This window comes from Gracilinanus agilis, chromosome 1 (assembly GCF_016433145.1).
Source record: "Gracilinanus agilis isolate LMUSP501 chromosome 1, AgileGrace, whole genome shotgun sequence".
Lineage (NCBI taxonomy): Eukaryota > Metazoa > Chordata > Mammalia > Didelphimorphia > Didelphidae > Gracilinanus > Gracilinanus agilis.
In genome coordinates this window covers 270,935,524-270,961,988 of record NC_058130.1, presented here as the reverse complement: position 1 = coordinate 270,961,988, position 26,465 = coordinate 270,935,524, and the positions used below count along the sequence as shown (strand labels likewise).

Below are 26,465 nucleotides of genomic sequence, written 5' to 3'. Positions count from 1 at the left end.
TCACTGTCCTCTCCTTCTCTCTTAGTCATATACATGTTCTTTCTGTCTTTCTAATGTACATGTGAATTTTCTATCACTTTATATCATCATCATTATCATCATCATCATCATCATCATCATCATCATGATAGCTAGAACTTACATAGTACTTCAAGATTTGCAAAGGCTTTAAATATTATCACATTTAATTCTCACAATAACCTGGGAGGTTTGGTGGCATTATTTTCCCCATTTTATAGATTAATAATATTAATAGTGATAGCTAACGCTACAAGTCAACACATTGGCCATTTCTGAGAATGCATATTCTATATTCCATAACTATAGTACATTATCTCTCTACCCCAAGGGAATGGGTGATATATTTTAGTCACTAGTTTTTTGTTTGTTTGTTTGTTTTTTTCACTAGTTTTTTTGAAGTTATGTTTGATTGCCTTTTTTTTGGTTAGAGTTCTGAGATCTTTCAGAAAAATTTCCCCTCATGTTGTTACAATGGTCAGATCTTCTATACATATAAGTCTTTCCCTATTTCTCTGAATTGATATTACTTATCATTTTTTATGGTGCAATCAAATTCCATCTCATTCATATATTATGTTTTGTTCAGCCATTTTGCCATTGCAAAAAGTGCTACTATAAATATTCTTATATATATGATTCTTTCCTGCTTTTTTTGAGTTCTTTCGCTTATGTGAGTCAGAGTTTATACAATTTAATTACCTTGGGGTATAGATCCAAATTGTTTCCAAAACAGTCAGCTGATTTATAGCTTCACTAACAGTACTAGTGTACCTGTCTTTCCTTAATTTGAACAACAATTGCTGTTTTTTTCTTTTGTCATGTTTTCAAATATGATGACTGTGAGGTGGAGTCTCAGGGTTGTTTTAATTTTTATTTCCTTTATTATTGGTGGATTAGGCCATTTTTTTACATAGTTGCTGTTGATAGGTTATAATTGTTTGACAATTTCCTGTTCATAGACTTTGATCAGTTACGCATTGGGAGATTGCTCTTATTCTTATGTTATTCTTATTATTGTTTCCATTTTTCTATTTTTTCTATCTCCCTTACTAGAGAAATTTGAACATTTTTTTTCCACAAATTAATTGTTTCCCTCCTGATTTTAACTGCTTTTATTTTTGGTTGGGCAGAAGCCTTTCAAATTTATATAATCAAAATTCTTTATTTCCTTTTTTATGATAAAATATTTATCATATCATATTATTTATGATAAAATAATAGTTATCTATCTTTGTTTCTGTAGCCTCTTTTCCTAATGTTTTATTCAGTATTTTTGAATCAATATTGGAGATTTGGGACCATAGTTTTCTTTCATTGCTTTATCTCTCTCATTTTGGGTTCCAAGATCATATTTGTTGTATTAAAAATTTGGGGGGGGATTCGATCAGAAGAACAGGAAAGGCTTCTTGTTGAAGATGGGATTTGCCTATTAGAGATTTATAACTATAATTATTAGTCCTGGAGCAGTTTGACTTTGAACCATGCTGGTTTCAAGCAGGGCTTTCAGGCATTTTGCAGTTGGTATACTGATCTCTGTTTCCTTATGCTATCACCTGCCCAGAAGTCGGAACTTCAGGCTTCAGCCCTGGGATGTCACTGCCTTTAGACTGGTCTCCTAAGATAGTCTCTTAAGATATCCCCACTTCCCTTGATATACTGGCTTTGTCCTGGTTCCCATGCTGTCACCTAGCAAGAGTCCTAAGCCCCTAGACTGGCTTTAGATCCTCTCTCCTAGTGCTGTTTTTGGGAGTAAGAGGACTTTGGTTCTTTCCTTTGGTTTCTTTTACATATGATCCTCTTCATTGCCAATTGGTGTTCAGAGAAGCTGAGTTTACCTAGAAGTTTTCATATAACTATCTTAACTGAAGTCTATCATTTCCTTTTCTGGTCATCCCTTCCTATCCACATAGTAATCCTTGCCCTTGAAATAGAACAGCTCTTAGGACAATAGGGAAGATATCTTGGCAAGAGCAGAGCTGGGAGATAGAGGGAAGAAGAAAGTTGAAGTAATGACCCAGCAAAAGCACAAGGAAGTGAATCAGATCTGATCTTTAGCATCCCAGTCTGAAGAAAAGCCTCAGCCACTTCTTTCCATATACTTAGAACGGTAATCATAGAATGACCCAGGCAGGGATGGGATCCAGAACTATCTAGTCCCATCCTTTCATTTTGCAGAGAACACTGAGAACCAGAGAGAAGAAAGAAGTCTCTTGCCCAGAATTAAACGAGTTAGTTGAAAAGCCAGAACTACAATCCAGGTCTGCCAGATCACCATCAGCATTTTGGACACTGGTCCATGCTACCTGTGAGCCATGCCATATTGCCTCATAAACTAAATTGTTAGAAAGAAAAGATACCAGGTAGAGGTGGCAAGGTGATACAGTGGATAGAGCATTGGTTTTACAGTCAGAAAGCCTCTCTTCCCGAGTTCAAATACCGCCTCAGACACTAGCTGTGTAACCCTGTTCACCTCAGTTTCCTCATCTGTAAAATGAGCTGGAGAAGGAAATAGCAAAATACTCTATTATCTTTGCCAAGAAACCCCCCAAAAGGACACGAAGAGTCAGACACAACTGAAACCACAAACAACAAAGAGGATCAAATAAAGAGAACAAGAAAAGATTGAAACAGAGCAAAGCTCAGGACACCAGGGCTCTAATAGTTACAGTCAAGTTAAAGGTTTCCCTTTGCAGGGTAGGGTCTTTAGAGAACATTTTTGTATTTACTGGCACAAGGCCTGAAATTCTGGTAACTACTGCTCTAGAAAAAGGGTGGATGGCTTAAGGTATAGTAGTAATTAATTAATTAAATGCTTTAAAAATTATTTTCCCTTTATAACAGCCCTGAACTATCTCCATTTTACAAGTGTAGAAACAGGCCCAGAGAGATTAAGAAACATGACCGCAGTCACATTGGGAAGTATCAGTCAGGATTTGAACTGAACCCTGTTTTTTCTCTTTAAAAAAAAAAAAAGTTTCAGTGTAGTTAGATGGTTCAGTTGATAGAGAGCCAGGCCTCAAATTGGAAGGTCCTGGGTTCAAATGTGACCTCAGACATTTTCTAGTTGTGTGATCCTGGGGGAGTTACTTAACTCCAGTTGGCTAGCCCTTGCCCTTCTGCCTTAAAAACAATACTAAGTATCAATTCTAAGACAGAAGTCATGTTTAAAAAAAAAAAGGTTTTGCAGCTATGCTTAAAAAAAACCCCAAAAACATTATTTCCTAGTTAATATTCTATGACCAAAAAGAATTTTCCATTATAATGAATGATTATTTTCACTCAAGGAAAACAAATCACGTCCATAGCTATTGTCTATAACTTCCCTGGATTCTTTCTACTGTCACCTGTGGGACAGCTAGCTTGGCTTTCTGGTTGGATAAATAGTAAAATCTAGGCAATTAGGGTTAAGCTACTTGCTTAGGGTCATACAACTAGAAGTGTCTGAGGACATATTTGAACCCAGGACCTCCTGCCTCTAGGCTTGACTCAATTCACTGAGCCACCTACCTGCATGAAGTAGGCTTAGAACCCACAGCTTTGATTTCCACTCTGATTATATATAATGATTTCCATTATGTTGAAGAAGAGACCTCAGAGGTCTCATTTTACAGATATGAAAACAGAGGTTGCCTTACTTGAGCTTCTTTTACACTGCTGCAAATAGATGGCAGCATACATGACTAGGTCTGCCAGTAGGAACTGGTGAAAGGGACAGAAAGGTCAAGACTGTAGCAGACTGGGTAGCAAAAAAGGAAGGCTAAAGACCATTCAAGCATAGCAAAAAAAGGAGGGATGATTACCTGGACTGCTTAGATAAGAGAATTGTTATTATTATTTTTTTTAAGGACAAGGTATGACTTTGTTAGACAGTAGAAGCTTATTGATTACTGTCCAAGTTCATTAGCTTAGAATCATAGCATTTGTGAGCTGGAAGGGAAAGGGAACAAACATTTTTAAGGGCCTACTTAAAAAAATTACTTTTAAGTGCCTTCTTTGTGACAGGCAACCCTAGGAGGTAGGTGCTTTTAGATTCCCCTTTTATATTTGGGGAAACTGAGGCAGATAGAGGTTATGTGACTTGCTCAGGGCCACTTAGCTAGCAAGTGTCTGAGATTAGATTTGAACTCAGATCTTTGACTCCTGACTTCTGCACTCAATCTAGCTTAGCTTCAAAGGAAACTTAGAAATCATTTATTTTGTCCTCCCTTCCTTACCATATGGGAAACTGTGTCTCAGAGCAGAGGTCAGGTAGTGGCAGAAGTAGGCTTAGAACTTAAGACTACTTGATTTATACTTTGCTAATGTTTCCATTATTTTGAAGAAACCTCAAAGGTCTCATTTTACAGACAGGAAAACTGAGACTCGAGAGGTTCTGTGACTTGTCCAAGGCCACAAAGATAGTAAATGACAGAAGCACTGTGCCACTCTTCACCCACAGCTGGAAGAATGTTTGATACCATGACCATGGCTTAAGTTTTGACTCTTTTCCTTATATACCCTCTTGGTGGATGGAGACTACTGAATTTTATCATGGTGGGAGATGGAGTTGCTCTCTCCATCCGTTGGCTGTTGGCCAAATATTACAAATGATACGTAGTGAGTCCCAATGTTGCCATCATAGGCACGTGCCATTAAAAATGACCTGTCTGCAATTTTATTGTGTGGTCAACTAAGCATGCCCTGTGTTGCCAACCCTCCACTTTACCAACAAAGTCAGAAATGCAGTGATCATTGGGAATGAGGTTAGCAAGTGCCTATGGTCAGAGTTTGATGCTGATCCTGAGGTCTTAGGTTCAAATTTCCTTAGTTCCACTATATTTTATCCTATCCACTATATTCCAATGAGTGTGTGCTGGACACTATTGACCATAGCTGGTGAGAGTGTAGAGCAGTGGTTCCCAAACTTTTTTTGCCTACCTCCCCCTTTCCAGAAAAAATATTACTTACCCCCTGGAAATTAATTTTTTTTTAAATTTTAATAGCAATTAATAGGAAAGATAAATGTACCTGTGGCCATCACTGCCTCTCTGGATCGCTGCAGCACCCACCAGGGGGCGGTAGCACCCACTTTGGGAATCATTGGTGTAGAGGAATCAATGTGAACATATCCACATTCCTGGAAGAATGACTTAAAATGAACAGTGAGGGGTCCATAAATAATGACCAGAGTGATGAACTTGTTCCATAGACTCCTAATGACCTGCCTCACCCCACGTTATCTGTATAGCGTAATAAAAGCATATAGTGGGAAGGGAAGAAATTACACATGGAAGCTCAGTTCTGGCTCCTTGGGTAATGTTATGGGACTGTTGACAGAAAGGTAGATGGATGGACCTTTGTCGGATATTTAGTAACAATTCATTCGCCTCAAAATCCAGGGGTAATAAAGTTCTTCCGTTACCTAAATGGGCCATTCTGTAAACCTAAAGTAAAGCCATCTTTCAGCAGTGAGAATTTGCCAGAATAAGTGGGGAAGGGAGGGAAGAAAGGAGCTTCATGGCTGTGGAGGGAGGGAGCTGAAGACAAAGGAGGGAGAGCAGGAGGAAGAACAGTTGGGGCCAGCTACTTGGGGGTGTGGCCAGAACCAAGAGAAAGAATTCAAGAGGAGCAAACGGTGGGTACAAACACAATCAAGATAGGATGGACACGGTACCAGTTGAAGAGGTAGGGAAGACAGACACATGGAGGATAGACATAGAGGGTAGGCAGAGTAGCACAAAGATATCCTCTGTGGCACCAGAGGTCTCAAGCCAAGCCTCTATCCAGTAGTGGCAGTGGTCTTATAGGTATTTCTTATTTTTTAATATAATTTTTATTTTATTTTTTAAAAATATTTTTCCATGGTTACATTATTTTTGTTATCTCCCTCCCCCTTTCCCTCCCCCTGTCTGCTAACAAGCAATTCCACTGGGTTATGCATGTATCATCACTCAAAACCTTATAGGCACTTCTGCTTTCATTTAAAGAATTTTCTTTTTAAGGTTTTTCTTTTTCCTTCTTTCTTTCTTTCTTTCTCTTTTTTTTTTTTTTTTTTTTTTTTTTTTTTTTTTGGTGTTGGAGGTAGAAGGCTGCAGAGTACCCAGCCAAGGGGCAGGAACAAAGAAAGAGAGCACAGTACTGTGCAGTAAGGTTAACATAGGGTTTTTTTGGAATGTGGAAAGTTGAATTTATGTAATATGAATTTATATAAAGCAAGAACTGTCTTTAAATACTGAGGGATCAGGATATAGAACAGAAGAAGCTAAAAGAAGAAGAGTATAATTATGTGAATTATAATCTTCCCTTCCCTCTCCACTGCTCAAAAAGGTTAATTATGTTTGGGGTAGGAGAATAATATAAACCAGGATTGGAAGAAAGTTGGATATGTCTAGATTTCCCTTGCTAGATCAGAAAACAGATTGGAAAAGTATTTAGAATAGGAGTTGGTGACTTGGATTCAAATCCTGATTCTGCTACTTATTAGCTATATGACTTTGAGTTAGTTAAACCTCAGTTTCTGCAACTATAAAATGGGAATGATCATAATAATAATATTGTGAAACCTATCATACTTTACCCAGAAGGTTGTCAACTTTTTGTTAATGGCAAGTAAATGTAAGCTATTACTTTAAATTTTATTTATTTTGTATTTTTTCCATATTGTTCATTTTTGTGAGTAATTTACAAAACAAAACCCCAAATAAACTAAAGTGAAAAATTGTATGCTTTCATTTGCATTCTGGCTCCAACAGTTCTTTCTCTGGAGGTGGAGAGCATTCTTTGTCCTAAGTCCCTCAGAATTATTCTGGATCATTGCATTGCTATTAGTGGTAAGCTATTACTTTAATAATTTTCTCACAGATATATCACATTTTGTTCTTTTCCAAGTGGTTTTGCACCTACCATCTATGTGGGTATGGGACTTTGAGTTGGGAAGCTTGGGATGGAGTCTAACTGCCCTAAAATGACTTGCTGTGATGTGACCTTGAGCCAAGTCCCTTAATTCAGTTTCCTTAGCAACAGTAATACTTGAATATCTTCCAGGTATATTGTGAAGATACAGGAGAAAATGTATTTAAAATGTTTTGTAACTTTAAAGGGCCACTTAAGTGTTAGTACTTAGAGATGGGTGAACATCATGATGTGGATAGGGAATTTATTCCTTCCTATTTCATTAAATGGTCACAACACTCCTGAACAGAAAGCAGGCCAGAAGTAACTGTGCCCTTTTGACAGATGAGGAAACTGAGACCTAGAGACTTACTCACAGTGCCTTTTTTTTTCTACTCTGGACTGTATGTGTCTGGAGACCTTTTTCATTGTCTCATAGAACTAAGACCAAGGGAAGTGTTTCTTAAATGAATTAAAAATAAAGAGTTTTACTTTCAGAGAGATATTTTTTAAGCCTTTTGTTTTACTAAGGAGGGGGAGGGATACTCTTTAGAAAAGGAGGAAGTAGTTTGCCAATAACAAAAGCCCAAGACCCAGAAGTTGGAAAGGAAGAGGATGGAGGAGGGTAAAAGATATCTCTTTATATTAAAATGGACATTAGGGCCAAAATGAGTTCAGCTAATCCAAATAAGTTTCTAAAACCCTTCCCTAGAGTACCTATGTGACTTCTAAGAATCCCTTCTGATCCTGAAACTTAATGATCTTATAGAAGTAAGACTTGGAAAGATATAAGAAAAACATTTTAGGAATAGAAAAATAAAACCCATGCCTTTTTGCAAGAGGTCCCCTTTCCTGCTCATCCAACAAAGCCCAGCTCAGGGCCACCTCCTACAGGATTTCCTACTTGTATGCATATTATAGCTACTCAGTAGAACACGTAGGCTCCTTAAAGACAGGACTTTTTAATTATTATTTTTATATCTGTAGTCCTCCTAAACATAGCAGGTGCTTAATGAAGCATGTATTAAAACTGTGCTAAGTACTTTAGAAATATTTAGAAAGAAGTTTAGAAAAAAGGCATTTGATCCTTATAACAACATTGGTAGGTAGGTGCTATTATGATCACTATTTTGCAATTGAGGAAACCGAGGTAGATAAAAGGTTAAGTGTCTTGTTCAGGACCACACAGTTAGGAAATATCTGAGGCTTGACTTGAACTTGGGTCTTTCTGATCCCAGGCCCAGCACTCTACTCACTGTGCCACTTAGCTGCCTAGCTTAATAATGTGTTGAACTGAATTGTTTATCTAGAAACCAAATCAGTAGAAGGCTTAAATTGTTCATGGTTCTGGGCAATGTTTAAGTGATGTTCAGCATGATGACCTTTAAGCCCCAAAGGAAATGCTTTCTGAGTCATCAAAAGATTAGTGCCCCTCCAAAAACTGTTTGATTTCTTAGTTTGTGAGGACCAAAGTGGAGACATTGGGAAAGAAGGTTTTGCAAGAAAGAATATTTTCGAAACATGGCATTTGGTACCCAGCAAGTCAGAAAGGACTAAATATTGAATTGAAATCATTCAGAAAAAAAGAGAAGTGAACTTTCAACCAGAGAAAATGGAAATTAAAACAAAAAAAAACAAAAACAAATAAGGAATTGAAGAAGTGAATTGAGGGCAGGAAAATTTGTCTTCACTGTTCTTAGATTAGGGTACCACTATAAGACTTCGTTCTTTTGAAAACACAAAACCAGCAGATAATCCTTTGAAACAGAATAGTGTTCCTGGGAGAAAAAGTAGTTTTAATGACTTTTCTAAATGTATTTATGGATGACAAAGTGCCCTGAGCTCCTTGGCAAGTAGGTGATGGATAAAATGCTGAGAGCATCCATTTAGTCCAGGTTGAAGAGCCCCTATTATACTTCATGAGTGGGTGGCTATGTGATTTCAGAGCTTCCCTTTTCTCAAAGCCCTTTCCCACAGGTTTGCTGATGCTAGATATTTCCCATGAGAAATCTATGTTAGACTCAAGATTGCTCCTGTATCAAGTGAGGTGGAAGACCACAGCCTTGGGGGTCTTTAGAGGGGCTTTACACACATAGTCTTATGACTAGTCAGGTCACTTTCACCTGCTTTTGGTTTCTCTGTTCTTGAAAGTGGCATCATGATGATAATGATGACAAAAATATAGAAGTTGCTGTCTTGTATTGTCCTGATTTTAATTCCAGTGTTCAAATTGTTTCTTTCTTGTTGCCTGTAGTATTTTCTCCTTAACTCAGGACTTACAAAACTTGGCTATACTGTATCTGTGTGTTTTCCTGCTGGGAAATTTTAATGTAACAAATAAACAATAATAATGATAATTTGTATACTCTATGTCAACAAAGTTGTGTATTTCAAATGAAATAATTGAGAAGGAAGCTTTTTAATTATAAAAAAGATGAGCTATTCTTAATTTTTTTGGTCCAGTCTTGTTATTTTATTGATATATACTGCTGTGGACTCCTTTGAAGATTAGTGGCTTTCTTCAAGTTAGCATTAAAGAAGGACCTGGGGGCATTGAGAAGTTAAGTGACTTCCTCAGAGTCATACATCTATCATGTGTCTGGTGGAGGCAGGTCTTGAACTCCAATATTCCACATTGCCTCTTTTATTTTTATTTCCTTTTATTTCTTTTCCTTTTTTTTCTTTCCACATTGCCTCTTATTATTATCAGCAGTTATTTATTTCTCAGTGAGTGGATCTGATTCTTTATCAAGGGAGTGTTTGGATTGGGAGAGGAGGTCCTGAGAGCACTTGTGGTGCCTGAGGTGATAGAAAGTGGCTTGTGTTAGAAAGTGACTTGGGAAAGGTAAAGACAAATTTCATACTTGATGCAGGAGAAATGGGGTGGGGGTGGGGTGTTAATGCAAGGGCTAACCACAGAAAGGGACCTTTCTCTATCTTCCAAATAGAGGGTGACAAGAGACAGCAAAACAGATTCTTAGGAGAAACAAGTTTTCTCTCCCTTGAACTTCCTGGTAATCCTCCCCACAGTTGAGAAAGGTGGTTTTTCTAGTTTTTCAGGACCAGTATAGGATTAAAGGGGAGCAGTTGGAATAGGGTTGATTAAAGGAATTATAGGATTATAGATTTAGAGCTGGAAGGGGCCCGAGGTCACCTAGTCCAATCCCTTCATTTTATAAATAAGGATACCCAGTGACTCACCGAAAATCCCACCAGTAGTAATGGGAGAGACGTTGAACCCAGGCCCCCTGACTCCAAATCTAGCACTTTTAACGTTCATTTTCTAGAAATAAAGCTTTTTACACTTCCCTGGTTATCAAGTTGAGATTCTCCATCTCCCCAGTCCAATTTCTCACCTCCAGGCCAACTAGGGAACTAAATTCCTTCTCTTGCTATCAGAATCAGAGGTTAGAATTGGAATGAAACTCAGAAATGGTCTACTCCAAGGATCCTTAAACCAGTTTTTGGTGGTGATGTAGTGAGTATCGTGGCATTTTGGTGAAGCCAATGAAACCTTTCTCAGAATAATGTCTTTAAATAACTGAAGGAAATGTTAGATGTTAGTGAAAATAATTTCTTCCCAATTCAAGTTCAAGGATCCAATAAAATCTATTAGTTTCATTAATTATTTGAAGATCTTTGTACCCCAAGGCCTCAGGGAAAGGAACCAGCATTTATCAAGCACCTACCAAGCACTATGCTAACTGCTTTACAAATATCTCATTTTATTTATATGATAAAAAATTTTATTATCTGCATATAATTAAAAAAAAAAATATATATATATATATAAATCTACACCTTCCATCTTAGAATCAATACTAGTTATCAATTCCAAGGCAGAAGAGCTGTAAGGGCTAGACCACTGGGATTAAGTGACTTGCCCAGAGTAACACAGCTAGGAAGTATTTGAGGCCAGACTCATTTGATATTAACTGTAACTCTTTAAGGTAGGTGCTGTTATGATCCTCATTTTATTTTATTTTGTTTATCTATTAATTCATTCATCCATTTATTTATTTATTTGCTTGTCCATTTATTTATTTGCTTGTTTTTTTGTGGGGGTCTTACCTTCCATCTTAGAATCAATACACGTACTGGTTCTAAGGCAGAAGAGTGGTAAGGGCTAGGCAATGGGGGTTAAGTGGCTTGCCCAGGGTCACACAGGTAGAAGTGTCTGAGGCTAGATTTGGACCCAGGACCTCCCATCTCTGGACCTGGATCAGTCCACTGAGCCACCCACCCCCTATGATCCTCATTTTATTTTTATTTTCATTTTTAAAAGCTAATTAATTAAGGGTCTTTTTCCATGGTTACATGAATCATGATCTTTCTCCCCTTCTTCCACCCCACTCCTGTAGCCAATAAGCAATTCCATTTGGTTTTACATGTGTTATTTATGATCCTCATTTTAAAGTTGAGGAAACCAATGCATTTAGAGGTGATTTGCCTAGGGTTATACCACTCATGTCTGAGGCTAGTTTATTTATTTATTTATTTTAAAGCCCTTCCATCTTAGAATCAATACTGGGTATAGGTTCGAAGACAGAAGAATGGTAAGGGTTAGTTAATGGAGGTTAAGTGACTTGTCCAAGGTCACACCTCTAGAAAGTATCTGAAGTTAGATTTGAACCCATGACCTCCCAACTCTGGATCTGGTTGTCTTTCCACTGAGCCACCTAGGGGCTAGTTTTGAATTCAGATCTTCCTGTCTCCGGGCCCAGTACTCTGTACCACCAGTGGTCTCTAGACCCCACTGAGTGAAAAATGCCTTATCTAGACCAATCCTCTCATTTTACAGAATAGGAAACTGAGTCCTACAGAAAGCTCTAACCATGTCATTCCTCTGCTGGAGGAGCTCCAGTGGCTTCCTTGTGATGCTAAGATAAATTAGGATCTTAGTTTGGGATCTTAATTCCACAAGGTGGCCCCAACCTATCTTTCCAGGTGGATTACACATTACTCCCACTGACATTCTCCATTCTAGCCAAACCAGCTTGTTTGTTTCTCAGCCACTCCACATGCCATCTCCTCACTTTCAGAATTAGTGCCTTCAAGCCTTTGCAAAGGCTGTCCTTCTCCCTTTGCCCCCCCCCTCCCCTGGCCTCCCCTATGCCGGGAACGCTATCATTTCTACCTCCTGAAACCTTTAGCTCTTCAAGGCTCTGATAAGGAGCCAGCCACCTCCCACAAAAGGCCTCTTCTAATTCCTCCAGTGGTTCATCTCCCCCTCCTCCCCTATCCTGGTGTTTTTACTTAACTGTGTACTTGTAGCTGTCCCCTCAGTAGAATGTAAAACCACTAGCATTTATGTAGTGATTTAAAAGTTTACAAAGGGTTTTACTTAGGTTATTGCAGTTGATTCTCATAACCACTCGGTCTGGTAAGTGCTTTAATTATCCCCATTTTATAGATAAGAAAAGGGAAGCTGGTGGTAGGCGTGAAGGTGGGGGAGGGAGGGACTTGCCTAGGGCCACTTACTAGCTGGTAAGTGTGTGAGGGCAGGAGTGGAAATGGTCTTCCCGATTCCCAAGTTCAGTGTTCTATATACCGTGCCACCAACCCATCCAAATCTATCATGGACTGTTTGTCTTTGTATCTCCGGAGCCCAGCGCTAGATCTTAATAAATAATGCTGCTTGGAGGGAAATGCATTGAGGACGAGGGGCTTGTCTCATGTCTCACACAACTAGGAAGAGGAAAGATTCCTGACTCCTAAACTCGCTATCTTCCCCCTGGACTAGACACTTTAGTAGACGATTTCTTTTTAGAATGAGATATGAGAGAGTGGGTGGGTGAAGTAAGGAACTGGAACTGAGGAATGAATGACCAGCTCCAAAAAATATTTTCTACTTCCCCTCCCAACTTGTCTTCTGATAACTGAAATTCCAGTACTTAAAGGCTTATTCCTTCTGTTTAAACATTTGCTTTCTTCTAAAATGTGGGCTACCCTAGGACAGGCTAATTCACTAGGACCCTCTAAACTTTAATTCTTCATTGGATCGTGGATATGGAAACCCCTTCCAACTGTACAATTCAATTCAGGTCAACAAACATTTATGATGGGGTTATACAACCCCATACAGTCCCAACCTAGAGGAGCTAAAGTCATCCTAGGGTGATGTGCATAGATATGCATATGGTTAGAAGGCAACTTCTGAAAGGAGAGAGAATAAACAACTAACTGGTGGGGGCAGGGAGGAATAGATGAGGTCTAGGAAGAAGAAATACCTGGAGCTGAAGGACTAGAAGGGTTCTGGAGGCATCTAGATATACTCTTTAGAGCACTGGGCCTAGAGACTGGAAGATCTGAGTTCAAATGTGGTCTCAGACACTGTGCCTGCTTCGGTTTTCTCAGCTGTAAAATGGGGACCACAAAAGCACCTATTTGTTGTAAAGACCTAACCGAGTATCTGGCACAGAGAAGGTGCTTAATAAGTGCTTGTTTCCTCTCTTTATGAAAAGCAGAGATAAGAAGATGTATCCCCAGGGGTGGAGAGGGCTTGCTTAGAGGCAGGAGAAAAGCTTAGGGAAAACTAAACATTTACTATTTTTAAATTCTGAATTTAAACCCCAAGAAGAGAACATCTCCATACAATAGCAGAACACAAAAAAGAGAATTCTATAAGAAACTGAGTCTCCATTTCATTCCACTTACTTTTTAAGGGTATACAATAAATCTTACTCATAACTTTCAAAACTGTTCTTATCATCTGTGGAATATTCTAGAGAATAGCTAGTATTCTTTTTTATTAGGGTGTGGGGAATAATGTCAACTAAGACCGGGAAAGGTCTTTTGAGGTCATTTAAATGCTAGGCTGTAGTTTGTAGATTATTTTAGAGATTAGGAAGTTGCAGAAAGTTTTGGTGGGAATGGGAGAGAGAGAGAGCAATTCATTCATTCCTTTGCATCCTGTTGTGCAGTTCTTGGTAGGACATGGATGTCCTCCAAAGATTATCAACCCAGCGTGCTAGAGTCCAGGAGATCTTTTGACATTAAATGGGTATCAATATAACCTTCAGTCTGTCCATCTGTTTTCCCTTATGGTAGCTTCGTGATTGGCCTCACTTCCGTTCCCATTTTAGTTTTCCTGCATAATGCCTTTCTTGAGCAATGCCATCAGGTAAAAGTTTGAATCCTTAAATTAAGATAGGCCTTTAAAGGAAGTCAACCCTAATTGGTTCTTTGCTTCTTTTCTGTGTTGTTTGGGGCAGACTCCCAGAAGCACTCTCCGGACTTGCTCTTACTTTTACAAAGTTAGCTCTCCAGAGGGCTCAAGGGTGTTTGTAGACCAGGCAGAAGTTGGGGGTAGAGAGGGAAGAAAAAACTTCCTGGAGTTTTCTAGGGTGGAGGAGAGGAGAACAATTACATTCTGAAGGCCAAAACACCCTACCGTGTAATTTTGCCTTGGAGGAATTTACTGAGGTACCCATGCCAAGTATTATTCCACCTCTTGCTGCCAGATTTGCTCTAGGGTCCTTAGGAAGGCAAGTAGTCTTTGATGGGTAAAGTCCTGATCCAGTCTGTCTTGAAAAGTCTTTTGTCTATAGTCTCTTTACCTTCTCTCCGTGTCTGGGTTTACGCAGTTGGAAAGTGGAAGCGACTATATGAGAATTTTTTTTCCATCCTACCTTGTAGTTAGAATAATACTTGCTGAAGTAGCCTCAAAAAGGTTTCTAAAGCACTTTTCATACAGTGTTTCATTTGCTCAAGGCAATTCTATAAAGTCAGCTTCTTGGTGATGTTTTACCTATGAGGAAAACAGACAGATTTTTATTATAAAAGAGTCCAAGGGATTTGGCAGGTTCTGAACTCAGATCAGCAGTATTTCAGCTACTCTTTGGTGCCCTCCAATTCAGATCAATTCAACAGTAATTTATTATGTGCTAGACAAGACAATGATTTAGATAATAGTATGTAAAGTTCAGGATGTAAAAACTCAGGATAAATGCCTACTTTATTATTTCTTCAGCTGCCTGGAATGTAATCAATCAGTCAACATTTATTAAACACCTACTATGTGCCAGGAAGTGTACTAAAATATAAGGCTACAAAAAGAAGGGAAAGACAGTCTCTGCTCCCCTGGAGCTTACATTCTAATGAGGGAGAGGACAATGCAAACAAAGCAAGTTACTTACAGACTAAATATCAATATTAAAAAATAAAATAAATCTCAGGAGTTAATTAACAGAGGGAAGTCACTGGAAGTAAAAGGGTTTGGAGAAGGCTTCCTATAGAAAGTGGGGTTTTAGTTGGCACTTAAGGGAAGCCAGATAGGTCTGAAGTCCAGAAGTAAGAGGAGGGAGCCCAATTCAAGCCTGAGGGATTGTCGACATGGAATCTAGAGTCCCCAAACTTGTGGCTTAGTGAGATCTGATGAACCCCAAGTTTTAGAAATAGTTTGTAGGTTGGAGACCCCAAAGCTTGTGATTGTTCCCTGTTCCCGTGAGAATCCACCCTGAAGGGAATTTCAGACTACCTGTTGCAGACTGAATGATGAACCCCAGGGTAAAAGCTAAGTGACTTTTTTGCCTTAGAAGCTTCTCCCATTGTACCATATCCCCCTTCCAGGGATCAAACTCAGGACCTTCAGCTTACAAGACTGACACTCTACCAACTGCGCCAAAGTGTCACTTAGTTTTTACCCTGGGGTCCATTATTCAGTCTGCAACTGCTCGTCTGTGATTCCCTTCAGGGTGGATTCTGACGGGAACAGGGAACAAGCACAAGCTTTGGGGTCTCCAACCTACAAGCTATTTCTAAAACTTGGGGTTCATCAGATCTCACTAAGCCACAAGTTTGGGGACTCTAGATTCCATGTCGACAGGATAGCCAGAGAAAGTGTTGCAATTTAGGCATCTGTGACTTCATCTCCCTTGGCCTCAGTTTCTTCACCCCAGGGATCAAGAGAGATAGTCAGACAAGATCCCTTCTATGGAAACTGCAGTTTATACCTGTATGATTTCAGCTCTCTTGGCCTGTTTCTTCATCTGTAAAATGAACCATAAACCCCCTTCCAAAATTAGATTAAATGAGCTAATATTGGAAAAGCACTGGGCATGTATTAGGCATCGTGGCAATGCCCCATCAAAACACTGCCCCGCCCCAATTATTCTTTGTTTTCTAATTACTCGAGTGTTCTCTGGGATCCAAGTTGGGCTTGAGGGCCTCTGCATGGCGCTCATAATTTGGAGTCATTACCGGCCAATCACAACCTCCCGGACCTGTTTTCTCAACTTTAAAATGAAGTAGGTTAGACTGTGGTTTAAAAACGGACCCCTTATCTAGGCAACGCGCTTAAGCTAGTAGAACCTCTGTTTCCTCTTCTGCAAAACGGGAACTTTCCCAGTCCCTAAAAATGTATGTAAAGCACTTTGCAAATTTAAAAGAAGGGCTTCTTTATGACAATAATAATAATGCTATTGTTATCTTTCGTTTGGGGCTCTGCGGCATGCTGGGTATACAGTAAGTGGCTACTAATGCGTGCAGCACGTGGAAGCTCGGAGCACCGTCACGTCGGTGACCGAGAGTAACCTGGCCCCGCCCCCTTCCGCCTGGGCGGAGGACGAAGACTGAATGCCCGCGAGTAACCCCACACCATTCACCTTTGCTGGGGAAGTAGGGGGGGAGGCGGGGAGTGCTTGGCGGCCTGGGGGCGGGGCGGGGCGGAGGCGGGGCCGGTAGCCTGGCGGGCGGGGCGTCCGCTGATTGGCGGAGGAGAATCACCTCATGTACTAGTCGCGATTCACAATTCCAGGACTCTTTTCCTCCCGGAGGGAGCTTGAGAGGGGAGGAGGGAGAGGAGGAGAGGCTAGAAGGAGGCGGGGCCACCGGTAGAGGCGGAGCGATCTAGGGGTGGAGCCACAGGAGAGGGGAGGGATGGAGGAGGAGAGAGGAAAAAAAATTGCCTTAAAAAAACCCGACCCAGATGACAGCTCCACTTTATGTCTTATCTTTTTAGGGGTGTTGTTGTATGTGTGCACGCGCTCAGTCGGAGCTGGGGACACCGCGGGCGCGCATCGGGGTACCTGGGCCAGGGACCCTGCGAGGGACCTGGGGGCACGCGGGCAGGCGGGAGGCACGCGCTCGCACGTGTGTGCGGGGGTGGGGGGGGACGCCGCGATGGACTGCACTTTTGAAGGTATCTCTTCTCTCCCTATCTCTCCTTCCTCCATCCGCTCTCTGCAGCTTGCTAGGGGACTGGGCTCTGCATCCCGGGAGCAAGGGATCCTGTGCCCCGTGAGATCCCCATTTTCTTTGCAAGCTGGGGCGGGGGGAGGGAGGAGTGACCGAGCATGCACCTTCTTACCTCCCACCCCCACCCCCTGCTCCAGTAAAATCAAACTGGAGATAGGGAGTAACTGCTCCTTTCTTCTCTCCTCTCCTTGGAGCAGTTATTTGGGAATGATTGTCGGTTTAGTGATTTGGTGATAGGGGTCTCATGGTAGGATTTCCTGGACAGTTGCTTTACAGACTGTTCCCATCCTACCCCTCCCCTCCTTACCCTTATCACTCTCCTCCTTCTACCCAATGCAGTGGGGTCGTTTTGGTTGTTCCCTCTCCTCCAAGTCGGGGTCATACAGGAGTACTGCTTTTACATCCCTTTGGCTAGGAATAAGCACCCACAGGGATCAGGGGTTGCCCCAAGGAACACTGGCTGCTTTATTCTGTTGTCAGGTTCCCTGGTGGGGAGAGGGGTCTGCTGGGCTTGGTTCTTCCCAGGGCGTATCTGCTTCGTGTGTTTTGGGAATAGGGAGATGTGCAGGTATTATTTCCCCTAGTTTTTTTGGGGGGGGGGCGCAAGTAGCTAGGTAGCACAGTGGATAAAGTGCCAGACCTGGAGTCCAGAGGTGGTGATAGTCTTAGTGAAACCTTAGGGTTTACTCCCTTAGAATTTCATCCAATACCAGAAGATGATGTCTATAAAGATCAGGGCCATCCAAAAGTGCCACTAAGCATTTCTAGGTTGTGGGACTTTTTGACCAACCATTTTCCAGACCCCCAGACTAGGGTAAAAAAAATTCTTTTACAAGCTTCAAATAAGTATTTTATTCGACAGCATTTATTAGATGTCTGTACAAGGCACTGGTGTTTCCTGTACCAGGTGAACTATGGGGACTCTGGATAGGTTGCTGGGAGGAACTAGGGAAGTGTTCTGGGGACTTGCAAGATACTTTTTGCCTAGTTAAGAGGATTCTCCACAGAGAATTATGGTAGAATCTTGGCCCAGCTGGCAAAAACTGGTCTTCAGACTCAGTAGGTAAGAGTTTTGCCAGAGGCTCCCTGTTGCACAAATAGAGAACTCTGAGCCAGCTGGGAGAGATGTCCTTTTCATCCTGGTCATACATAGTGAGGAAAAGAAAGCAAAGAGGCAAGTGAGCAATTGAGTCTTGGATTTATGAAGCAACTGTGGGGAGAGAGTACAATTAATATGTTAGGAAGAGGAATAAGGAGGATTTAGGTCTCTCAGTCCCTAAGCTAAAGAAAGCTAGATGACCTTCAGAAGAACACTTAAGACAGACTTCCATCTTGGAAATCTCTCCTTTGTGTTAACTTACATTCCTCCTTGGGCTGAGAGCCTGGAGACCTGGATTCTGATTCTGCCATTCATTTATTGGTTTTGTGATCTTAACCAAATCACTCATCATTATCTGTTTTCTTATTTGTAAAGTGGCAATATTGATTTCTGGCCCACATTTCTCATGGAACTATTGTGAGAATCAGATGAGATAATAAATGCAAAAATGCATCGGAAATACTAAGGTACAGTATAGTTGCAGTGTTGCTTTTCAGCTCAAGCTGAAAAGGCTTTCAGATCAGGCTACAACTAGAAAACCAGCCTAGCTAAATGGAGGCCCACACCTAATAGGTTGGACACTAATTGGGCCTTTAGACAATGGCAGCCCATTGGTCTTCATGAAAGCTATACTTGGTTTGGCTAGACCTTAAAAATGTCTTTCTCTCACTCTCCCTTTTTCTCTCTCCCCTCTCTCTTCCTGTGTTTTTGTCTCCCTCCCTCTCTGTCTCTCTCTCTGTCCCCCTTTCTCTCTTCTTCCTCTCTCTCTGTATGATCTTTTCTCCCTCCCTCCTTCTTTCTCTCTCCCCCCTCTATCTTTCTCTTTTCTTCTCCCTCTCTCTTTGTCTCTCCCTCTCTGTCTCTGTTCCCTGCCCCCCCTTCCTCCCTTTGTCCCTCTTAGTAAGGAATAGGGAGAAACTTACAGTGAATTCAACACTCATTTTGAAGTCAGGACTTTTGGATCTAACCCTTGGCCCTGACAAATGACTTTGGCCAAATTATTTTCTCTCCCACTTTTCCCATGAGTCAGGAGCGGCATAGTGGGGGAAAAAAACACCAGATAGAATCAGAAGAACCTAGATTCTAGTACAGACTTTGTTGCTAACCATCTGTATGATATTTGGGCAACTTACTTTTTAGAACTTCATTTTCCTTACCCATAAATTAAGAATGTCAGACCAAGTGATCCTTAAGTGTTCTTCTGGCTCTAACTTGTAACTTTTAGAACCTATTGGTGTTAGAGACTAATTATACATATACCAGCCATGGGTCTTTTTTAGACCCAATGTGTGTGTCTGTCCATGTACATGCATGCTTTCATAAGGGAGGGTTCCCCAATGGTCAACTCTTTGAAGGGACACCTGCTTAAGAGACTCTTCAGTCCAGAGCCCACTAATTCTTGCCCCCTCCTCCCCCTGAAAACTCCCTTTACTGTTTCCTGTTGGTGCTACTGATTTTTGTTTCTAGAAGAAACTGTTCTTGGCCTGGGCTAAAAGCTCCACCCACAAAGATAGGGTGCATAAATTAGCTGAGTAAGAAGGGATTGGAGAAGGCCTACACCTTCGCTTTTGGGTTAACATAGTTTTCTAAGTCTCTGAGACTTTTTCCTCCAGGCAAGGTATCTCCTTCCTCTTGGTTCCCTCCCAAGTCCTTTGAATAATAAAAACGCTATTTTACTTGTATGTATGCTTTGGAAACTAAACAAGCTTTTGCTGCATTTTATTCTTCTTGAGGCAGTTGGGAGCTAGACCAGAAAAGTACAACTTTTCCCATTTTACAGATGAAATAAATAAGGATCCTGGAGATTTAAGTATTGTGCCTAAGGTCACACAGCAAGAAAGTGGCAGAACTGGGATTGAAGACCATTTTGGTTTCACCACTTCACCTACACCAGAAATAGTATCCTGATGTATATTCCTTTTAGGTTAAACATAAAGTGCTTTGTTTCTGCCGAGTTTTGGATAAAGTTAAAATTAGCAGGGAAGTACACCTAAGTAAGAATCAGAAGATGTATCTTTTCTGCTTGAGGACACAGCATATCTGCATTAAAAGACTGGGGATGAGGAATAGCTAGGTGGCTCCGTGGATAGAGAGCCAGGCCTGGAGTTGGGAGGACCTGAGTTCAAATCTAGCCTCAGGCACTTTTTTGCTGTGTGACCTGGAGAAATCACTAAACCCCAGTGTCTAGTCATTACCCCTCTTCTGCCATAGAATTAATATGAAGACTGAGGGTAAGAGTTTAAAAAAAAATCTCAGTGACAGCTTCAGAGAGTTGTCCTAGGCAGCTCAGAGCCCTTAAGTGTTTAGGGGACTCCAAAGAACCACGAGAGCTCACAGTGACTTCCCTCTGCACCTAACTACTTGAGAGCCACCAGAGTTTTGCTCTGGGCCTTTTAGGGGACAAGAGTTACCCAGATTGCCAGGAAAAAGGAAGGGAATATCAGGAAGATGAAAATGTCACATTATGACAATAGTGGAAAATGTCCACTAGCCTAACCCAGTGATTTTTCTTCCTTGCAAATATGAAATTATACTTCTGGAACATGTTGTATGCTAAATAAGCAAATAATTTGGTGGCATTTAAAGCAAGGTCTAAGTTGCATCACCAAAGGGCATTCAGAGCAGCCTGGCTTGTTGCTGGGCTGACAACATTCAAATGATGAGATCATTACCTAATTCATTGGATATGATTTCTTCTCTGCCACTTAAGTAAAACTTGTCTTGGACAGGCTATCCAACTTCTCTCTGCCTCAATTTCTTCTTCTGTTAAATTAGGGATCTGAACTAACCTCTTACTTTGTGATTCTATGAGTAAACATATAAATGAATCTATACTAGGAGTATTTCTAGAATGGGGAAAACTGACCGTGCCTTGTAACCAAAAGGAAAGATAGTTGCAGAGATAGAATTTGAAGCCATATAGGAAGGTTTTTAAGTGGGGGGAGAGGAAGAGGGGTGTTTCAGGGAGAGCTGTCCTGATTCTTGAAGATTTTCTCACCTTATAAATTACAAAGGCACCCAACAAAGTTTAAAGGTTTATTTGGGGAATTGATGGCTAGTGGGAGTCTTCCTGTCTAAAGTGACAAAAAGTGGGATTTTTATTGGTTTTATGAGAGAGCTGAATACATGATAAACAGGGGGATAGGAGACATGTGACTTACAGGTGACTTGAGGGGGCTTGAGGTTGATATGTGCCCTCAAGGATGTAAGTTTGAAGAGGAGGCTGAGGCTGACATTGTGACTGATAAGGGCAAGTGACTGGAGGGAAGATTTGAGGTTGAATAAGTTGTTTATTAGGAGATACTCAATCTCTGAAGGGTGGAACACAACAACCTTCTTTATTCGTTTATTGGTGGTCATCAGGGATGGTCTTCTCTGGCCAGACCTGTTTAGGGGAATCCTTCATTCCTCCTTTGAAACTTCTTGATTTTCTGCGTCCGCCAATATTCCTTCCTCTCTTTATTTCTGGGTTCCAATACAGGGGAAGAGAACAAGCATTTATTGATCATTTGCTGTCTCTTAGATACCCTGCAAATATTATGTCATCAGAAATTTTTATAACATCCCTAGGAGCTAGGTTTTATTATGATTCTCCATTTTACAGAGGGGGAAACTGAGGTAGACAGCTGCTAAATGACTTGCTTAGCATCTTATAGCTAATAAGTGTCTGAGGCAGTATTTGATCTCAGGTCTACCTGTCTCCAGGCTCAGCACTCTATCCTTTGTGCCATTTAGCTGCCTGGGAGTGGGGAGGAGACCAAGACAAAGAGGGAGGGAGGGAGAGAGACAGAAAGTCATTTGGGCATGTGCTTTCATTGGTATATGGAAATCCTGATGAGGAAATGAAATGTAAATCTTTATTGTACTCTGCATTTTTTTTAACTTTTTCCTAATGTTTTAGTATCAGTTCTAAGACAGAATAGTGGCGTGGGCTTGGCAATTGGGGTTAAGTGACTTGTCCATGGTCACACAGCTAGTAGTAAGTATCTGAGGTCAAGTTTGAACCCAGGTCCTTCTATCTCCAGGCCTGGTGCTCTATCTGCTGTGCTACCTGACTGCTCCTTGTTTCTGCACTAGACCTTGAGGGTTGTCCTAGTCCTTGAGGGGTTAATTAGTTGATTTGTCATGGGATTACATAGCCACAAGTGAGACTTGAACTTAGGTCTGCCTGATTCTAAAATGTTTCTCAGGGGTATAAAAAGACCTACTTAAATTGTCTTAAAATGAATGCCCCTGGGATGCAGCAACATATTTGTGATTGAGGGAGATAAATGAGGCTTTCCATGAGATTAAGGGTTTGGCTTTTAAGGAGGTGATATTTCAATCCTGCTTTAAAGAAAGGAGGGCTGGAGATTGGTGATCAGTAGAAGTGATGGGTCAAGGAGGGAGATTTGTGGAAAGGGGTATCCAAATGGAGGTTGGTGAGGGCAAGACTAGTAGTTTTGACCAGAATCCCTGAGGCTTACCCTCTAGGCTCTTCCTCTCCAGTATGATGAAGAAGGAAGTATCAGAATTTTCCTAGGCTCTGCAATTAGTAGCTCCTACCCCTTTCTCTTTCCCTGAAGAAGGAAGCCTCCTAAGGGAGGCAATAGAAAAAAAGTTTGAAAGGAAAGTAAGAAATTAACATTTAGTCCCAATACAGTCTCTGAGATTTGTAATTTTATATAAGTCTCTATGGACTTGACTTCTCTTGTCTGTAAAATGGGTGGATGGGATTGGGTGATTTCTAAGGCCCCTTCCAGCCATTCTCAAATTGTGTTTAGGTCTAGAAGAACTACAGTTGACTCTTTTGTTGTTTAGTGCCTTCCCATATACTCTATCAACCTATTTATGTTTCTCTTCTCTCCTTTTTCTCCCTTCTCTTTCTTTCTTTCCTTCTCTTTCTCTTCTCTGTCTTTGCCTCTCTAACTCTCCCCTTCTCTGTCCCCTGTCCTTTCTCTAACTCCCCTCTTTCCCTCTCTGTGTCTATTATTTGTCTCCAGTTTTCTGTCTTCTCTGTTTCTTCCTCTCTCTAACTCTTGTCTTTCTCCCCCCCCAAATTAGTCCCTGTCTCTTCTCCCTGCACTGTCTCTTCCCTCCTTCCCTCTGTGTCTCTTTCTGTGTTTTTTGTTTGTTGCTATTTCTATATATGCCTCTTTGCTATTTTTCTCTTCCTCTCTGCATCTTTTATTATTTCTGTCTCCAATTTTCTTCCTCTCTTCTCTCTGTTTCTTTCTCCTGTTCTTCCCTTTCTTCCTATATCTTTCCTTTTTTTTCTGTCTCCCTCCCTTTTTCTCCTTCTCCCTTTCTCTCTTTATTTGTAATAAAAATTAAATAGACTTGAAGTCTGGCCCTGGTTCTGTCACTAAGCTCATCTGTGACCTTGGGCAAATCACTTAGCTTATTTCCTCCTCAGTCCAAAGGAGAGATTCTGCTAAACTGTATTGTTCCTTCCTGCTCTGTGAATTCCCATAAAGGATCACTTTTTCTGTCCCAACTTCCTCTTTCCTTTCTCTTTTCCTCTTCCCTCTCTTCATCTCTTTTCTCCTCTTTCCCCCATCCACCTTTCCTCCTTTTCTTTTTCTTCTTGGCTTTTCTCTCATTCTCTGTCTTTACTGCCAAAGCTAACCAGTTTGCATTCTCCTGTGGTGTTGCTCAGAGCTGTTGGCTCTGGGCCAGGTTAGAGCTCTTCCTTTCTCACTTAAGGTCAGTATTTGAAAGGTGGGCTTTTTGAAGCCTAAACATTCCTGAAATTTGGCTCATCCTTCCCATTTTTTCTTCCCTTTCCTTCTTGGGAGCATCACTCCATTGCAGACTCCTGCTGCAGGGACCCTCAGAGGGCAAGATGAGGGACACTTTGTGAAGCAAATGTAGCACTCATTGCTAGCTAGTTGCAGAATAGACTGTGTTGGCCATAGGCAGCAGTGGGAACTGGGGTCCTAGAAGACCAGAACAGAACTGGCCCACGTGTTTAATGGCCTAATAGATTCCAGTGTTCTGAGTTGGATGTGATTAATTCTTTGGCAAATATTTATTGATGTCTTATGAGTTAATATCTATTCATCTGGCAGCTAGGTAGCAGTGTGATTGAATCCTGTTTGCCTCAGTTTCCTCATCTCTAAAATGAGGAAATGGCAAAATAGTTGGGTAACTTTGCCAAGAAAACCTCAAATGGGGTCATGAAGATTTGGATCTGACCCAAACAACTGAACAACAAATTGAATGTTGGGTGTGCTAGGTAGGTATTGAGGGGGAAAGAACCAAGTAAAAGGATGTTATAAAAGTTTAAGCTTTAATATCTTAAAATGGCACTAAGTCCTTTGGGACACATCCTCTATAAGACACTTTTCCTGCTCATGAGTCTTTGCTGCTAGTTGGTAGAGAAGAAAATTTATTGCTCAACTTCTAACTTGAGGTGGATTGACAAAGAATAAAGTGGGTATAGAGGATGGAGCAATCCCTTCTAGCTGGAGGCCTCAAGGAAGTCTTCATTGATTTGAACTATATGATCTTTTGCTAGTTAGTTTCCCTTTTCAGGGCTTCAAGTTCCTTCATAGTAAAATGAAGGAGTTGGGTGGATGATTTCTAAAATTCCTTTCTGCTCTAGATCCAAATGATCTCTGGAGGGGACATTTGAGCTGGGCCTTGAAGGAAGGATCAGAATTAAATTAGAATAGCTTGAGGAAGAGAATGTTTTGGTGGGAAAGGAGCTTGATGGAAAAACAAAAGTATGAAAGTATGGAATGTGTCTAGGATATGGTCAATTGCCCTGTTGGATTGGAGTTCAGGATATGAACAAGGAATAATAATTCTTTTATCCCAGATATCCTTAATCCCAGAGAAATCTGGGACTGAATCATGAAAACCCTTTGAATGATGAAAGAGTTTAGACTTGCTTGATTCATTTAGGTAATAGGGAACTACTGAAGGCTCTGGGCAGATGATGGTAGATAACATGCTACTAGCATGCAGATAAAGTGACTTCACCAAGGCCACACTGCCAGCAAACATTAGAGGAAGGATTTGAACCCAGGTCTCTGCCAGTGTGTTAAAATGCTTCTGGATAAATGATTGTTGAAAGATAAAACTACTAGAATAATAATAACTAACATTCATGTAGCAATTTAAGGTTTGCAAAGCACTTTACATATATTATCTCATTTGATCCTCACAATAACCCTGGGAGATTGGTGATATTATGATCCCCTTTTTGCAAATGGGGAAACAGAGTCAGAGATGAAGTGACTTGCTAGTACCAATATGAGGCAGAATTTGAACTCGGGTCTTCCTAACTCTGGATTCCAGGGCTCTATCAACTTTACCACTTGGTTACCTACTTCAAGAAGTGAACCAAACCTAAGGGGAGACAGTAGAAGAGACAAAAAAGGAAAAATTTTAGTCTCAAAATAGCCCTGAAGGACTGGTTGGATGTACAGGGTATTGAAGAAGGAAGAGTCAAAGGGAAGGCTGAAGTTTTGGCCAGTCAGGGAGAGGAGAGAGCCATGTTGCATTCAAGGTACCTAAGGAATAGCCAGGTGGAGATGACCAGTGAATAAATACAAATGTGGGTCTCGAGCTCCAAAGAGATCCTGCAGCAAGAGATACATGGCGGTGTGTGTTTGTATGTTTGCATACTTATACTTTATGTGCCCACAATTGTGTGTGTGTCTGGGATCTAGGTTGATACTTCCTCATGGAAAGTAGGGGTGCTTGTTTGGGGGGGGCAGGAGATGGTTAGGTCCCATTAGTTGTTTTTTTTTTCTCCCTCTTTTATTTATTTTATTTTATTTATTCAGTGGAGGTAAGAAGGAGAGAAATCAGCACCATCCTTGACTCCTCTTTGTCCTTCTTCTCTTTGCTTCCAGATATGCTACAGCTAATCAACAACCAGGACAGTGACTTCCCCAGTCTCTTCGATTCCAATTATGGGGGGTCTGCCCCTACCTTCCAGGATGTTGGCTCTTCTGGGGGCCTATCCCCGCCCCCCAGCTCTCTTGGCTCCACCCTGGACAACTTCTTGGGGAGTAGCACCAAGGTGCCGACACAGGTCAAAATGTACCAGCCAACACCTCCCCCACCTCCTTCAATGACGGGCTTCCAGCCCCCACAGCTGATGGCAGGTCCTGACCTGAGTCAAGCCTCCTCTGGCATCAAGGAAGAGCCCATGCAACTCTCCATCCTCCAGCCTTCTCCCCCTCAGCTTCTCTCTCAGCCTGTGCTGGTCCCACCACCACCACCTCCCCAGCCCCAGCCCCAGCCCCAGCCCCAGCCCCAGCCCCAGCCCCAGCCTCAGCCCCAG

The 26,465-nt window shown here is 41.2% G+C and overlaps 1 protein-coding gene across 1 annotated transcript; it reads left to right on the top strand.

Moving 5' to 3' along the window:
- Window positions 1-17,013: 17,013 nt before the first annotated feature.
- LOC123250696 (sterol regulatory element-binding protein 1-like) lies at window positions 17,014-26,461 on the top strand (the record flags this gene model as incomplete). Its single annotated transcript, XM_044679908.1, has 3 exons — window positions 17,014-17,032; window positions 26,032-26,412; window positions 26,454-26,461. Coding segments are annotated over exons 1-3 (408 nt in total), but the record flags the coding sequence as incomplete, so codon positions are not given.
- Window positions 26,462-26,465: the final 4 nt, after the last annotated feature.